Raw genomic sequence first — 17,760 nt, 5'->3', positions numbered from 1 at the left:
ATATGAGGAGGGGCTTATTTCCTATACTATTCTAAGTACGGAGTTCATACATAACCTCTCTAGACACTGAGCAGCCAGGGAAGATTTTAAGAAACGAGGCCATATTTGATTTTGGACATATCATTCTGATGGCAGTGTGGAGAATGGATTAAAAGGAGAGAGATGCTGAAAGCAGAGGGGGTAGTTATAAGACTACTGAAATAATTTTCCCACAGAGGGATTAGACACATGTAGACAAGTTAAAGCTACGTATACTCTACTATGACCTAGCAATACCACTTCTAGGCATATGTACAGCTTTCCAATCAATATGCTGCAACATGTATGATAGATAAAGATTTAAGGTGTAAGGATAGACAGAAATAGAGCAGTTGAACAGAACAGAGACCAGAAATAGACCTATACATTGTCAAATGATTTTTGACAAAGGCACCAAGACAGCTCAATAGGGAAAGGTAAGTTTTTCAACAGATAAGGCTGGAACAACTGGATAAACATATGGAAAACAATGAACCTCAAACTTACCTCACATTATACACAAAAATTAATATGAGAGGGGTCATAGACATAAATGTAAAAGCTAAAACTACAAAGCTTCTAGAAGAAAACATAAAAAGATATCTTTGCAACCTTACAATAGGCAAAGATTGCTTAGAAGACAAAAAGCACTAACTTGTATAGTGACAGAAAAAAAATCAATAAACTAAACTTTAGCAAAATTAAAAATTTTTGATCTTCAAAAGACACTAAGAAAATGAAAAGGTAAGCCACAGACTGAAAGAAAACATTTACAAATCATATTTCTGATAAAGAACTTGTATCCAGAACACACACACACCTGCTAAAAATTAAAAATAAAAAGACAAACAACCCAATTTTAAAAATTAGTAAAAGACTTGAAGAGACAGGAATGTTGGTTACATTACCAAAACTCATTGAATTATACACTTAAGATCTATTTCTTTCACCACAAATTAATTTTATCTCAAATTAATAAGTGCATGAAAAAGACTACACACAAAAAACCTATTCACAAATTTACAATGGTTGAAACTACATTTGTTTGGTAATTATTATTTTAGAGTAGGAGTCAGCAAAAAAAATTTTTTTTTTTTGGTAAAAGGCCAGATAGTAAATATTTCAGGCTTAGTGAGCCATATGGTCTCTGTTGCAGCTATTCAGCTCTGCCACTGCAGTACGAAAGCAGTCTCAGACAATATGTTAACAAATGGGCATGGCTGTGTTCTAGCAAAACTTTATTTACAAAAATAGGTGGCGGGCTGAATTTGGCTGAGGACCACAGTTTGTCAGCCCCTTTTTTAGAGCATAAGATTTTATTTGCAACACACTACTATAAAGATCTCTGTAGCTTTACCAGATACCACCACTTCCCAGGCGATAATATGGGCAGTAAAAATATCTTTTACATATCATCAGTGTGACGTGAAAATGTTTAATAAGCACTGCCCCAGAGAAACTCACACATATGCACAAGGAGACATACACAAAGATATCCATTACATCATTGTTTATAATGGCAAAAACTTGAAATAATTTAAACATCCATCAATGAGGGACTACATAAATCATGACACAGATATATAACAAAATACAACAGGTGAATGAACTAAATGTCCACTTATTAACATATATATAATACAAACGGGTGCCTCTAAGACCGTCATTCATGGCAAGCAATAAGCCGATAACTTTCCTCTCAAATACTGATATCACATTACTTTTAAAATGGAGATATCATATTCTTAAAAGGCCATCTAACCCTCTGAATTCAATCCAGTACTGATGGCTAGACATCTCCAAAGGATGCAGACAGACTGCTCTACAGATTCTGAAATCTCAGTCCAGGTGACCCCATGGTTGGTACTGAATACACCCTAGAAAAAAGGGACACAGAATGCAATGTCTACTTTTGCCAATCCTATTATTGGATATTCTGAACTGACTGGATCAAGATTGACCATAGGCAGCAGCAGAAGTGGCTACTAAACCAGCCTAACTCCCCAACTCTACTGTCCAATTTCAGTGGACACAGCAAGATGGGCAGTGATAGCAGAGAAAGGAAAATACTGGTGATGCACCTTGTTGTCAACTGCTTTTTCTACCATGCCTTAAAATCCCTTTGGAGTGCTCTAGGCTAGTTAATTCCTAGCCGCAACCTAGACACACTATACTCTCTCAGAACAAAAATAGCTTCAAACATAGTGTTTAATACCCAAAAACTAGAGACAAGGGGAGCATGCTACAGTGCTTCGACACTATGCTTTGGGTTGCTTATCTAAACATAATCGCTGCTGGTCTAACACATGTAGTTCCATCTAGTCAATAGACAGATACCAGAGGGATGGTCAGTCAAAGGCCCTCACTTTTATGTATTTCTAATATTCATATCCTTAGGATTTGCTCAATGACATTGTTAGTGTTTTGAAAAAACTTTTTCACTGAAGCCTATCTCCACTTTTAGGCAAGTTACGTGGAAATTAACACCGTGAGCATGTTCAGATTTCTAAGCATTAATTTTGACACAGCTCCCAGGGAGGAGAATCTTCAAAGGAACTTATTCTGGTTTCTCTTAGTATTACCCACATATTAGAGCTCCGAGACAGCATGTTTTACTCCAAGTCTCCCTCCTTCCTCCCCAAATCATCATCCTATCAGTTTGGAGAGTTAAAGAACTAACTCAAGACTAACTGCTTTGTCAAGAAGGTTCTCTGATTGGAGTCAGTGATAGCTATAGCTAAGAAGGTAACCCAGTCCCCAAAATTAAGGGCAATTGGTCAAGTTTCCTTGACAAGAGCAGAATTCTGGTGCCTAATCAATCTAGACACTGAGATTTTAACTGGGCAATCTAAATAAAACCCAGAGAAGTAGGGAGTGATCCATCCTCATGTGGGCTGGAGGAGTTGGAAAGCTAAAAGCTGGCTTTCTTTGGGAGAATGAGCAAAGGGGATGGCTATCCTTCACCTTGCTCCTCTATCATAATTTACCTCTTCTCTTTTCATTTACAAAAATGAGTTTCACAAAAAGCCATCAAGTACTTCTAAGTTGCACTAATGTTGGTTGTTAAAGTTTCTCACAAGAAGCCCTGCTGAAATCCCATGACCGAATTATGCTGTTATTGTTATTTTGCTTTGTTCCCACAAAAGTGAAGTGGAAATAACAACATGTAGGGTGATTCAGAATATAGAAAGCACTGTCAAATACATTATCACTTGAATCCTCTTAACAACTCTGTAAGGCACATAGAATAGGTATTAAGAAAGGTTGCAGGACACTAGTTAAAGTCACACAGCGAATAACTTCTGATTTCAAATCAATGACATTAACCTGTCCTTGGAGACTGTGCCTTTCCTCATTCTTTAATGGTCTGGCATATGCTCCCAGCGATGGCTTTAATTCCTTCAGCCAGAAACAGTTTCTCTATCCTCTGATGACCCACAGAACTGTATACTTCTTTTATGACATTTAACATATTCTATCTTTGTTACATTTACAGATCAATGGGTCTTAACATACCCAATACGAGTTCCTGAATGGCAGGGACTGGGTCTTACTTATCTTTATATCCCCCACAGCATCTAGAAACACTCAAATTTTTAGTCGATGACTAGTGTACTTCCCTGTTTATGTGGGTGATCTGCTGTTTTAGAAACTTTATAATAAAAAATATTGTAAATAAATACACAGTATTTGTGTGGCAGTTGTACTTTTGAAAAAATAAAATTGGACATTAGACTTTTGAAAGAGAATTATAATAATTCTGATTATAATAGTATATCTTTTGGGAAAATCCATTTGACTTATAGTATTACTATGGGCAATATCTTACTCCCAGGGAATACAACCTGCATCAAGCTTAAAGGCTACATATACTAGTAGATTAAACTTTAATTGAATAAAAGGATTTAGGAAAATGTGGGGAACTCAACTCTAAGCCTTTCAATGCTGCCAGGAATATTTTTATTCCTTGAATTCTGGGAAGCAAAACAGGACAAAGAATCCTGTTCCCTAAAGTACACCTAGGGATGTTTACAATTCTGTAACCTGCTTTTGACCTTCTGCTAAAGGCAGGGAAAATGCATGAGAAGTCTATGCTTTAAATGAATTACACATATATGAGATGTATTTTATACTGTCACCCAATGTATAAACCTCTATTGAACTTTCTTACTGAGCAACATCCTATTGGAGGGAAAAAAAGGATATGTTTAATTCCACCAAAGATCACGGACTCTTATTTCCTATTTCACAGAATTAGCCTAAAATTTATATAAACCTGAGGAGGAGAGATAAGGAAATTTTAGATTTATATCATACCCAGAGCTCTGGTATATGAAACCAACCAAAAGCGCTAGGAGGCATTCTTAACTTTCTTTAGGATTTCAACAATTACCTTATTTGTAGAATCATTCTAAACTTGAATGGGATCTACAGGCTTTAAACAAATAAGACTCTTATCAAAATGCTACTGAATGACTGCATTCTTCCTTTTATGTACTTTGATGTTTGAATCAAAAGCCAAACATAACTGAGCCTCAAAGACTTACAAAGGTGTGCCTCAGGAAAGAAAAATCCAAACATTTAAAAAAGGAAGGAAGGGAGTGGTGATGAGAGGAGAAAGAGAGGGAGAGAGAGGAGGAGAGAGAGAGAGAGAACGAGACAGAAAAGGAGAGCAAATGAGCAATGAATCAGGGGACCCCTAGCTCGTTAGAAAAAAGATTCTTTACGAAAGTATTTCCTTTGGGAACAGGATAGGTTTCCCTGTTTTCTTGGATAAGTTCTAAATAGACTTAAGAGGATTTTTCAAAAACTTTTCCAGAGAAATTGTTTCCACTCCACAATGACTTTGATGCTAACTATGCATTGCTACTTCCTAAATCATACGTTCTTTTATCTCTGAACTCATTCTGCCAGAACCTTGTCTAAAAAGGGCAGAATATATTGCTAAACGGATTCATTCTTAGCAATAAACTGTTTTTTAAAAAAACCAAATCTATAATTTAGTAAAAGTGCCACACACAGCTTACAGGATAATAGTTTGAGATTTGGACCAGGATGTGGGAGAAGTGGCTTTTATTTGTCTCCTTTATTTCATTTATTGTGCTCTGGTCAAGCGCTGGGCACGGTGTAAATAACTCAGAAGACACAGGCCCTGTTGCCTTCTGGAGTCTCCTTCAAGATAAAATAAACAGCTAAAAATTCAAATATAGAATAGTGCTTCTTAAAGTTTTTGACCAAAATGCTCCCCAAAGCACAGGAGGGTAAACTTATATTACTGAGGGTATGAAACCTGGACCAAACTAATGTTTCACCAAATTTTTCACTTTACACCATTATATATATCCTGTTTGTTATATTATTTGAAAATAATTTAACTTACACGTCAACAAATAAAACTGATAGTCCATGAAAATGCATCACATTTATCCTAGCAATCTGCCAACCTCTGACTCACTTTCCCCAGGGTTACTCATAACTCAGTTTAAGAAGCATTGGTAGACTAAATACGGAAATAAACATCTATGACTGTGTTTAAGGATGTGGGCTCACTCTGGGTAAGGCTGTTATGTGGAAAAAGCTTCAGCTCCCTATTCCTATATTTCATAACTATAAATGAGATACCACAGACTTCTTTCTATCTCAAGTGGGAAGGTGAAGATAAAGGAGATAACATGGTGAACAGTAGTTTGAGTTCTTCTGAGACACACACATATTCTAACTGGTATTTAACATTCCTGAAACAAAGATCTCTCTTTCTTTTACGATCCATGAATAGCGAAGTGAAAGTCTTATATAGGTTGAAGCAGAAGTCCTTACGTGCCTGCAATGATGCTTGCTCAGGTCAGTAATTCTCAAAGGAGTAGGGTGGAGGGCAGAGGGACCTGTTAGTATCTTGAAGCAGGGAGAGCTCGCTTTTCAACTATATGTGGTACCAACTCACTCTCCAAATCTGCTCCTGGTACCACTACTCCTTCCCCGCAAACACAGCCAGGTTTAAAATCGCCAACTACGGTGAGCTGCTGTCATAGGTGGGAGTGCACCTTCTACGTAAGGCGTGTCGGGATAGAAGAAATATTGAGAACTGACAGAGGCTTAAGGTGGCTGCAGACAGACTCTGACTGGTCCAGAATTTTACTATGACTAAACGGTGGGTTTACTAAGCACAGAGATAATCCAGTGTCTAGAAGTTATTCTCAGAAGTTATTTTTTCTCTCTGGATCTATTTCAATTTTTCCATTTAAATGTATAATTTTAAAAGGGAAAAACTGTATACAAAGTTCTTATAAAGGCCTAATTTTTATCTTAGAGCAAAAGGATAACTTTCCTGTTGTTGTAGGTTATAATCTAATAATATAGTCCATTATCATGTTTGCGTTTTAAAACTTGGGCACCAAACACAGTGAAAATAAACTGTATGTGAAAACCATCGTAATACCTTTTACAGCTCTTAATCATTTTCCTTGTGATTACATCCCTATAAAGGTGGATAAGGAGGTAGATAGTAAGTGTCATGACTTTTTTTTGCCAAGTTCAGGGAGCTAAAAACACCAGAACTGAGATCAGACATGGTCAAATCAGTCCAGGAGCCTTTCCTCTTCCTCACATTACCTAAACAGAGAAATCAAGATGTCTTGCAGCATAGGGGATCTAAAATATATATATGCACTTATTTCAAGTCTCTATTAGTCAATCACCCAAGGTTGAAAATATCACTGTAAAAATACTACACAGCAGCATATCATAACCTATCCTAATAGTCATATTATGCCTCCAGTAGATTCTCAACCACGTTATTAGTTTATCAGTCAGCCCACTGAGATCAGCCAGCTAAGGATATAAGCTAATTAGAATATTTAGATGATTCCAACAGACATCTTAGTAATTTGGTAAATGTTAAAAACACTAATTTCACAGGAAAAATTTAAAGTATAATTTAATTTGTGCTATGCTTGCTAAAGATTTTCCTTAAGCGAGATATCTGCTTAAAGAGTTTAATGGTAGAACTACCATATGATCCACCAATTCCACTTATGAGTATATATCCAAAAGAAATGAAATCACTATCTCAAAGACATATCTACACTCCCATGTTCACTGCAGCACTATTTACAATAGCCAAGACATGGAAACAGCCTAAGTGTTCTTTAATGGATGAATGGATGAAGAAAATATGATGTATAAACAATGGAATATTATTCAGCCATGAGAAAGAAGAAAATCCTGCCATTTGTGACAATGTAAATGGACCTTGAGGACATTATGCTAGGTGAAATAAGTCAGACAGAGAAAGACAAATATGGTATGATCTCACTTACATGTGGAAGCTAAAAAAATCAAACTCATAGAAACAGAGAATGGGTTGGCGGTTGCTAGAAGCAGAGAGGGTAGGAGAGTGGGGGAAAAGGGTGAAGGAGTTCAAAAGGTACAAACTTCCAGTTAAAAGATAAATAAATTCTGGGGATGTATTGTACAGCACGGTGACTATAGTTAATAATACTGTATTGTATATTTGAAAGTTGCCAAGAGAGTAAATCTTAAGTTATGAGTACAAAAAAAAATTGTAACTATGTGAAATGACGGGTGTTAGCTAATCTTATTGCAGTAAACTTTTCACAGTATATATGTCAATCATTATGTTGTAGACCTTAAACTAATATGTTATATGTCAATTATATCTCAATAAAACTGGAAAGAGTTGATCAACCATGCTAGAAGACTGAATTACCTTCCAATTCTCTCTATTATATAAAATGAAAATGCAAAAACTGTCATATAGAGGCTATCCAAACTTTAAAATGCAGAAAAATAGTATTATAGAAGTGTTTTAGGCAGACAATTAATAAGGATATCATGTTGGTTTTTTCTGGATTTTATGAGTTTGTGGCATGTGTCAGCTTTTAAAAATTTACCAAGAGTGAACTCTAAAACATAGTAAAAATGAAATAATTATTTTAAATTAAAAAAAAGTTTAATGATTCCTAGATAACACCAACAGCCAACTGAAAGCAATTTAACTTCCAACTTTGCCCACTCTGAACAAAAACAAAACAAAGAACTTTGACTCTTGAACTAAAACTTGTTGGTTTTATGGAGGAACAAAATCACACAACTATGGAAAAGGAAGCCCCGTAAGTGACATGTGTTTCAAAACAAAACAACAGTCTCTCAGTAGTCAAACTTTACAATGAACTACTTCCAGCTCCCCCAATGACTCCATGCTCTCTTGCCCTTCTTTTCACATGTTGTGCACACGGACAGAAAATTCTACCACATCGCTGCCTGGCTGACTCCTACTCATACTTTGGATCTTAGCTTAAAGATCACTTCCTCCACAAAGAATCCCAAATACATGTTAGATGTGTGCTTCAGAGTATTATTAACTTACCCATATCACAATATATTTTAAATGTTCGTCAAGTTGTGTCCCTTCTCCCTAGGCTGCTCCTGACAGGGCAGGGACTATGTCTGTCTACTTCATGTAGTCCAGCATTGGTATCTGGCACGTAGCAAGTGCTTTTATTAAATTACTTTTACTTTAAGGCTGCCTCCATACAAGGATGCCAAATAAAACTCTTTGACCAAAACCTTTTCAGAATGAGATATGGAGAGAAGGTAACCATCCAGTTTTGATAACTAAATATAGCAAATGGCAATCTACCTAAACATGTACTTAAATCAGGCGCCTCTAGGGTATTAAATTTTCTTTTTTTTGAGGAAGATTAGCCCTGACCTAACATCTGTCACCAATCTTCCTCTTTTTGCTGAGGAAGACTGGCTCTGAGCTAACATCCATGCCCATCTTCCTCTACTTTATATGTGGGACGCCTACCACAGCATGGCTTGCCAAGCAGTGCCATGTCTGTATCTAGGATCTGAACTGGCGAACCCCGGGCCGCTGAAGCGGAACATGTGCACTTAACCGCTGTGCCACTGGGCTGGCCCCTAGGGTGTTAAATTTTATCATATTTACTGGTCACTATTTTCATTTAAAAAGAAGTTTTCCAATTAGATTTATCAAATCAAGTAATTCAGTTCAATTTATTACATATTTATTAAGACAGTGGGAAAAAGACAAGAGAAGGAAATACAACAGCTAAAGTGGTTTAACTGCTAATCTGAATAAATGTTCAATTTTTAGAAAGAAGAAAGCAGTGGAGAATTGGGTTTAAATGGCTGAGGCTCTCTATAACTAATCACCTACTCAAGAGTATTTATATCAACTAGAAAACATCAAGATGTTAGGAAACGTCTTGGGATATAGAAAAATAAATGACCATTTCATCAGCAACTTTAGAATAGACATCTACAGGTGATGGGAAAGATTATTATTATTATCTTTAACTGGAAGGACAATTTTTAATATTTTGCTTTACTTAACCAAATTACTTACTACGAAGGTTATGATTTAATATACAAATATAAAATAATGAAAGAAAAAATATAACTAGACCTACAACAAGGTATGATTTAGCTACTGAAATGACCAGATGTGCATACTAAGTCCTATACTGGCGACAGATTTGAACAGGAATCACTAAATTCCACCTGCAGACACATCATGTCAAGTGTGTATGAACAATAATAACTTCATGGCAGTGGTGCCAAGGGGAATATCATAAGATTCTTTGTACAAGTCAGAACAATAACAGTTGTAGTTGATTTATGGCTAACTAAACGATTAATGTCAAAGAGCTTTTTAAAATTCATTCTGCTTCCTCTAATTCTAGAAATAGGTTAGTTTCTCCAAAAGGTACATACACAGATAATGTATATAAACAGAAAAAGAAGTGGACGGCAACCATACTTTTCATAAAAATACAAATATTCTAGGCTCAAACATAAATCTCTTTCTTCTTTTGGATACAAGACTAGCATCTAAATTATTTTAGTTACAATGAGCTCTGCAAGCATGTTGAAAATAATCATTAGTTCAATTAATTAAAGGTGTCCAACAGGTACAGTTTAATTCATTAGCATGAAGAAAAATGTACGATTTTATACAATGCCTATAGCGATAAAGGAAAGATCTATTTAATTAAAATTATAATTCTGTGCTACCATGATAAAACGATTTCTTTAATCAGGGACTACAAATGACTAAGAAGAAAATACACTGATAACTCTTCAGTACTGGAAATTACAGGAAAGATTTGGAAAAAGTTACAGGATAGAGGAAAGAAAGAAGGTAGAGATATTAAATTAGTCATTTTATTTAGTTCCTAGACATTTAAGACAGTTTCTATGCCTCTAATCATTATTCTGTTAGGTAAGGTGTTTGGCATGAGCTTACTAAGAAGGACTGAGTCTGGAAGTAGATAGAAGTGAATGTAGTAACATGGTTCTGTCATTTATAAGCTGTATGCCCCTGGATAAATCACTTAGTATCTACTAGGCCTTAGATTCCACATAAATAAAGGAAGGATGATTTCTAGAACCAGTTTAATTGTAACATATAAGAAATTCTGAATGTTTCAATTTCAAGCCATTTTTAATCTTCATATCCTGTAGTTGCCACTATAGACTACAAAATGCACAAGGGTTAAAAATAAAAAAACCAAATAACTAGTTGGCAGGGCCAAACTATATAGTGAATTTAACTAAGTCTAGTAAGGTCAATTTTTCATTTTTCTATTAACTGACTACTACCCAAAAAGGCACCTCTCCCTAGAAACAGTGACACATTAAGAACCTTGCCCTACTTACGCTATACACTTCCATAATCAAAGAAGCTTGAAACCGAACTAAGTCCACAAAATGGAAAAGTTAGCCACAGTGAGCCTGACAGAGCTGTTTTTCCTGTATCTTCCTAACCTTGATACCTAATCTGTTTGCACCAGCTGTAAACTACAGACCAGATCAATGAAAGACGTAACCTGAAAATAAAGCTCAGCCAGGTGGTAGATTAAGAGGCTCACTTTACAATTTGAAGTGAGTTACAAGGACAAAAATATGCTAATAAATAGAACAGACTCCTAAATGATCCTAAGGAAGATAAAACTCACATCACAAGATAATACTTTAAATCCATATAGGACCTATAGAGCAACTTAAAGCATATTTTAGAAATTACGTGATTAACTTTCCTGACATTTCTGTGAAGAGTCAGGTATTATCTGATATTTTCCAAAGGAGGCAAAAAGAAACAAAGGAACTAAAGTTACTCACTTTGCCAATGACATAGCTCCCTATTCCACATTTAGTGTTTTAACTTGTGAAAAAAAGTGCTCAGCTTCATGAGAAATTATATTAACTGAAATGCCTCAGCCTTTTGAAAAATGTTTGACTTCCCAAAGGACATGAGTGCAAAGAGAATGTAGTGTCTTGCTTAGCATTTCACCTAATCACTCAGTTCAGTATGTGCCACCCTCTAGGCACTCAATGTATCTTTGCTCAATGAATAAAGGCTATTCATGATAGTTAACAATTACTACAGCTCATACATCAGGTACTGTGCTCACTGCATTATATATATTATTTCATTTAATCCTACCAACAACTCAGAGGTAAGTAAATTATTACTCCTCATTTTACTAATGACGAAACCCATGCCTAGGTTAAGTAACTTGCTCAAGGTTGCAAAAGTATAAAGCCAGGATTTAACAAAGGTAGCCCAACTTTAGATCTTGTTTAAAGATCATCATTGTAGAAAGAACAACAGACTAGCAGTAAGAAACCCTATTTATATTCTATTTCCTCTATCATCAAATTCTTGGAGAAAGGGAAATTTCTTGCTGATCTTTATTTTCCTTATAATGTCTAGCATAGTACATTAATCACATTATTTCTCATCAAAGATTTCCTGAATAAAATTAATATCACATAAACAAATTAGGCTCCATTGTCCTCAATTATAAAATGGAGATAAAGGTACCCTCATAGTGTGCCTCAGTGGTTCTCAAAGTGTGGTCCCTACACCTGAAAACTTGGTGAGAAATACAAATTCTTAGACCCCTTCCCAGACCTACTGAACCAGAAACTAGTATTCTATCAAGCCTTTCAGATGGTTCTCATGCATGCTGAAGTTTGAGAACCACCAGTCTACCCAACAGGATAATTATGAGGATCAATGAGTTCAATAATGTGAAGACACCCTAAAAAGTAAAAGGTATATCATCAGCAGCATTAAAAGAGTAAACTACATTCCTTGAAAAAACTTAATGATTTTGCTAAATCCAGGTAAAAAAGAACATCAGAAATGAAACAGATCATAAAACATTTTTAAAATAAAATACTGTTCAAGATTTTATCTGGATAATGAATAGCATTTACAGATCCAGAGAAAAAGATGACTATGAGCCATAAAGTTGTACCTAGGAATCTGATAATTTGGTATTGTGGTGGTTCAACCCAAAGATTTGACATGCCGCACAGCCTTCTTACCTGACCAGTGTCCAGTGGAGACACCAGATCTGTCTGTGCAGGTCTCACTTACAGGTCTAAACACAGTTTCCCAGCCACCAGTAGCATAGCGCCAATTCTGAGATTCCAAGATGAGCGTTCGCTGGGTGCCATATGCAATCATAAAGCAGTAGACCACATGATGGAGTTGACAGCCATAGCCACAGCCTTTGTTGATATTACACACTAGCTTCTTGGCTTTGCTGCAGTCCTTGGGATTCTGTCAGGAAACAAAGAGGAACACAGGTGAAGATAAGCTGTACAGAGAGGTCGACTTCTCTTTATAGGTGACAAGTGTCAAAAACCACATAATAAGCCATAACTGATCCAGTATATTTTTCTAAGCAAAGAATTCAGCTTTAAGGATTGGATTTCAAAGAGTCTATTAAAAATTTTAAGTGCATACCTAGGGAGATAGCAGTGAAAAAGAACAGTTACTTTGGAAAGATGACTAAACAAATGTGAAATTAAGCAATTACGTTTTAAAGAATACTTTCACTTCTCTGTTACTCAGAACATGCAAGTGCTATCATCTCTGAACCCAAAGTTGTACACATCAAGATCTTTCTAACAGAAGTAAAATAATTCATTTACTCCAGCTGCACTTCAGCATTCTGAGCTTACCTTCCCTGAGGAAATTCAAATCATCTTAAAAGAAAAACTATACCTATTAATTCCATCTATCTCCTGAGTTCCAGATGTCACAAACAAAATGTACTTTTTCATTGTGGAAGTAAAGCCACTGAGTAAAAGGATATCTGAGTTCAACGATTACAAAATATCAGTCATGCGACTTCTTTTTTTACCCAATCTTGACGATAGCTACCAGTAATTTTCACAATAAAATGTAGAACATGCTCTATATTGGCTCTCTTGAGAATGTGTTATGTCAATTTTTAATCAAGAGATTCATTTTTCTATTTGTATACTTTGCTATAAGATGAATAGCAAATGGTTAAAACACTTAACATTATCTAACAGTGGGTGCAATGGGGTTAGCTAAAGTGAGAATTTTTTTTTTTTCCATTCTAAAGTTTCAGCTGCACTGTAATTCATATGGGCTGTTGGTAAATATCCCTAAGCATCTTAGTTCTTCAAATAAAAATTTGTTTTGACAGGGACTCCTTAGCCTGAGAAGTTTTCCAAGCTGTTTTGTCTATAAGAGACAAGAAACGATGGGTCCTTTCAGGAACAGAATCTTTTCTCACACATAGCAAGAAGCCAGATAATCAGTTCTCAATTTATATAAGCGCCTTTAATAAAGTAGTTGCCAAACCACAAATCTACAGCTATTTTCTAGGGATATCATCTCTTCTGTCAAACAGAGCCCTAGAAACACAAGCTAGGATGGTGAGGCTATAAAATGATTCTGAAGGAAAAATGCAACATAGTTACTTTCAGAAAAGGTATCTTTCATATTCAAATACGCCACTGCAGGCTGGTTTTTTTGGATCAAAGCAGAACCTATACCATCAAGAGCCTTCTGAACAGTTGCAACTCTTATGAATCCGAGAGAGACTACATAAAATTCAGCAAGGTTTGGTCAATACTGTTTCCCCAGTCAAGGAGTAGAGTTGTTGATTCTTTTCACTTAGGACTTTGAACTCAAAGCAGACTCCTAAGGCAGTAAGCATTCCCACTTCAGTCGCTGGAACCACAAAAGATTTGAGAGGAACAGAGGGGTGTGATGTTATGCAGTATTGAGAGACCAGTATCATTCACTTTCTGTACAATGTTATACAAGGATCCTGGGAATAAATAACATTCTCAAAGTGATCCAAAGCTTTATTATTAACTCAATGGTTTGTCAAGAGAGCAAATAAAGAACACTGACATTTGTCAGATTTTTCATGATTTGTAAGAAACACAGCACTTAAATATCTCTAAAATTTATATGAACAAAAAAGAAAATGTCCTTCACATGTTTTCAATAAGCTTTTTTTAGAACAGTTTTTAGATGTACAGATTTACTGCAAAGATAGGACAGAGATCCCATATAACTCACATCCAGTTTCCCCTATTATATCTTACATTAATCTTCATATTTTTTAAGAAAACAAGGAGTAAGGGAACGTAATAATTGAATTGTTTAGCTTTGAAACTACAGATTTTTTACTTAAAGGAAGACTCAACATCTGCATTTAAGAAAAGCAAATCTACTGTGCTTCTTAAGAGAAGAGTTTAATTAGAACCCAATGCTTTGAGCACAAGAACTGAGGCCTAATAAAAAGAAGAGGGCAATTTATGAAATGAAGCTTAATTCAAGAGTCTTAGTGTGCCTCAAATCAAGCCGAAGACAGAATATATTAAATATTTCTGATGTATCATAGGCAACACAGTGAAAGAGAAAAGAAAATCCATTCTGTTTGGCTCTGGAATGGGAAAGGTCTACATACACAAGGTAACCAATGGAAGATTCCAAGGCAGAGAGTTAGCAATAAGAGAAAGATGATGAATGACTGTTTGGAATGATAACAGTAAATAAAACACTGAACAAGCTTGGAGTCACATCTTAATTTTTTTACCAAAATAATATTTAAAAGTCTGGAAAATTCAAAGGATCTTGTTCATAAAAGATTCCCAAAAAGGCAGAGAGACAGTGAGAAACAGAAAAAGTTATGTGTGTTCCTCATACAAGATGAGGCTTAACAGAATAAATATTTAGAAAAAACAAGCAGATATTTATAAGATAAACAAAGCAACAAAACAATGCAACAACTCTGAGATGGACAGGAATTTATTTCTGATGGAATGGAACCTTATGGAAACTCCTTTCTAAGTCACTATTATCCATCACTGTTACAGAGTAGCAACAAATAAAAAGAGATTTATGGGATTCTATAAAAAGGAAACAGAGCCTTTATTATACATTGTTACATGTATATATGTAATCTTCAAATTTCTTCCCAAGAAGCCTTTGTCAATTACCACTGATCCTGGTTTTATGCTTTCCTGTTGATGTCTGCAAAAGGCTTGAAGGTATGTCCCATCCATAAGCAAGAATATACAGAAGGGCCTCATTACTAAAAGAAGCTTTACTTTAATCATGCCAATACTTTAACAGGGTAGCTATTTCTGATGATAAAATATTTTTCGATTGCTTCTACTGTGCCTAAAGCACTCTCTTCTATATTTCTCTATCAGTTATGCAAGAACGAAGATACACTGTTTCATTTTATATTGTGATTTCTTTCAACCATAACGCCCTCCCCTTTTATGACACTCCTTCCACTCATTACACACACACACACACAGGCAATATGATACATTCCCAACAGAGGAAGGCTCATTAGGAAGTACTTCTTATTTGGGAGTGGAAAATGGGGGAATACAGATTGAAAATGCGCCCCCATAAGTCTCCTGAGAGAGTCTCACTCACTTCTCCCTCCTTCTGCCTTGAGTGTCACTCACTGATCAAGTATAGGCGACCTTTTGCTCATTCAATAAATATTTATTAAGCGTTTAATATATACAAGGAAACTTGGGAGATGACAATCCAATAGAATAAGAAATCATATATATGCATAACTACAACTGTAGACAATTTAAACGTTCGAAGACTATGAGAAACAAAGAATTAAGGAATAGAAGAGGCAAAAAATAGCTTTCAGATGGACTGGAAAGCGTTATGAATAAAACTGCATTTAAGCTAAACCTTGAAGATAAAATTTAATCTATTTATGAAATGCTAAGAATATGTACTTGTTTCATTATTCAATGGGAGTCTATATGGTAAAGAATAATTGTGAAGAGTAAAGTAAAATGATAAATTCTATAAATTATATTTATAATGTGGGATTTTTATATATAGGGTCTTAAAGTCAGACTCATCAATAGGCACATACATTCTTGCAATGATGATGATTATTCAAGTTTTAGAAATAGGAGGTATATTCATCAAAATTACTTGAGACCACGTGCTCTATTCTAGTTTAAGAACTTTGCCAAGAGAGGTTTAAGATACAAGTATCTCTTAAACCTAAATGATTACTAATTTCCTAACAGCACCATCATAATGCTGAAATATTTTAATCTCTTTTACTTTGGTTAAAATATGAAAATAGTTACTGTTGGACATATTTCAAATTAGGAAGCCAGCTTAATTTCTACTTTGCTAAAAAAGAATAATTTTGAATCAACTAGTAAACCACAACCATTATTCTATTACTTAGGCAGTGCTAGGATTTAGAGGTTTCCACAGCCTTCACTTAGTAAATCAGCAGTAATTGTGACAATGATGTAATATTATAAAATAGTACTGACTGAGTGGCTTTTAAGCTAAATCACAGATAAAGCCTTTTGCCATGACAATTTAGATTTTCCATACACACAAACAAAAGCCTCTTCAGAGAAAAATCTTCCAGCCACAATGTAATTTCCCTTACTTACCTACCCAGAGTTACTACAGACCAAAACACTGTAGAAAAAGGCTAAATCAACGACAAACAAAAACATTTAGTCAATATAAACCGGACATAATGTCTCGAGGCATCTCTTACAAAGAGTAAACAGTTCATCTGAATGGCATGTGATATCAAGTGCACAGTCACAAAAATAAATAAACTGGTGGCAAACCAGAATTTAGAATTCAGGTCTCTCAATCCATTGTCCAGAGCTCTTATCCATCCCTCCATGATGTACCCAAAACAAGATCCAGCAAGAAGCACAGGCTCACAGCACTTCTCTGGTCATTTTTCCCACTAGCTTTATAGACATATATCTGAGAAATAAAAATTGTATATATTTAAGGTGTACAACATGATGTTTTTATAGATGTATACACTGTGAAATGATTACCACAATCAAGCTAATTAACATATCCAATACCACACACAGTTACAATTTATTTTTTGGTGGGGAGAACACTTAAGATCAACTCTCTTAGCAAATTTCAAGTATACATTACAGTATTATTAGCTATAGCCACCATGCTGTACATTAGACCTCCAGAACTTATTCATTCCACATAACTGAACCTTTGTATCCTTTGATCAACATCTCCCCATTTCCCTCACCTGCCTGCCCCGGCAACAGCTGCTCTATTCTCTGCCTTTAAGAATTTGACTTTTTTAGATTGCATATATAAGTGAGATCATGCAGTATTTACCTTTCTGTCTCATATCACTTAGCATAATGTCCTCCTGGTTCATCCATATTGTCACAAAAGCAGGATTTTTCTCTTTTTTATGGCTGAATAACATTCCAGTGTATATTTTTATATGTACACACACCAAATTTTCTTTATCCATTTATCCTTTGACGGACACATAAGTTGTTTCCATATCTCAGCTGTTGTCACTAATGCTTCAGTGAACATGGGAGTGCACATACCTCTTCAAGATA

General features: G+C 35.4%; 1 protein-coding gene across 6 annotated transcripts in view; it reads right to left on the bottom strand.

The window, feature by feature from the left end:
* The window catches only part of FUT8 (fucosyltransferase 8), a 273,019-nt gene that overhangs the window by 35,387 nt on the left and 219,872 nt on the right, over positions 1-17,760 (bottom strand). For all 6 annotated transcript variants that reach the window (XM_046647852.1, XM_046647853.1, XM_046647855.1 and 3 more), the window contains one exon: positions 12,400-12,637. In XM_046647852.1, the coding sequence (XP_046503808.1) occupies positions 12,400-12,637 (238 nt within the window). The remainder of the gene's footprint in view (positions 1-12,399; positions 12,638-17,760) is intronic.

This window comes from Equus quagga, chromosome 20 (assembly GCF_021613505.1).
Source record: "Equus quagga isolate Etosha38 chromosome 20, UCLA_HA_Equagga_1.0, whole genome shotgun sequence".
Taxonomy (NCBI): Eukaryota; Metazoa; Chordata; class Mammalia; order Perissodactyla; family Equidae; genus Equus; species Equus quagga.
Note: the sequence above shows the minus strand (reverse complement) of the source record. Positions and strands in the feature narration are given on the sequence as shown.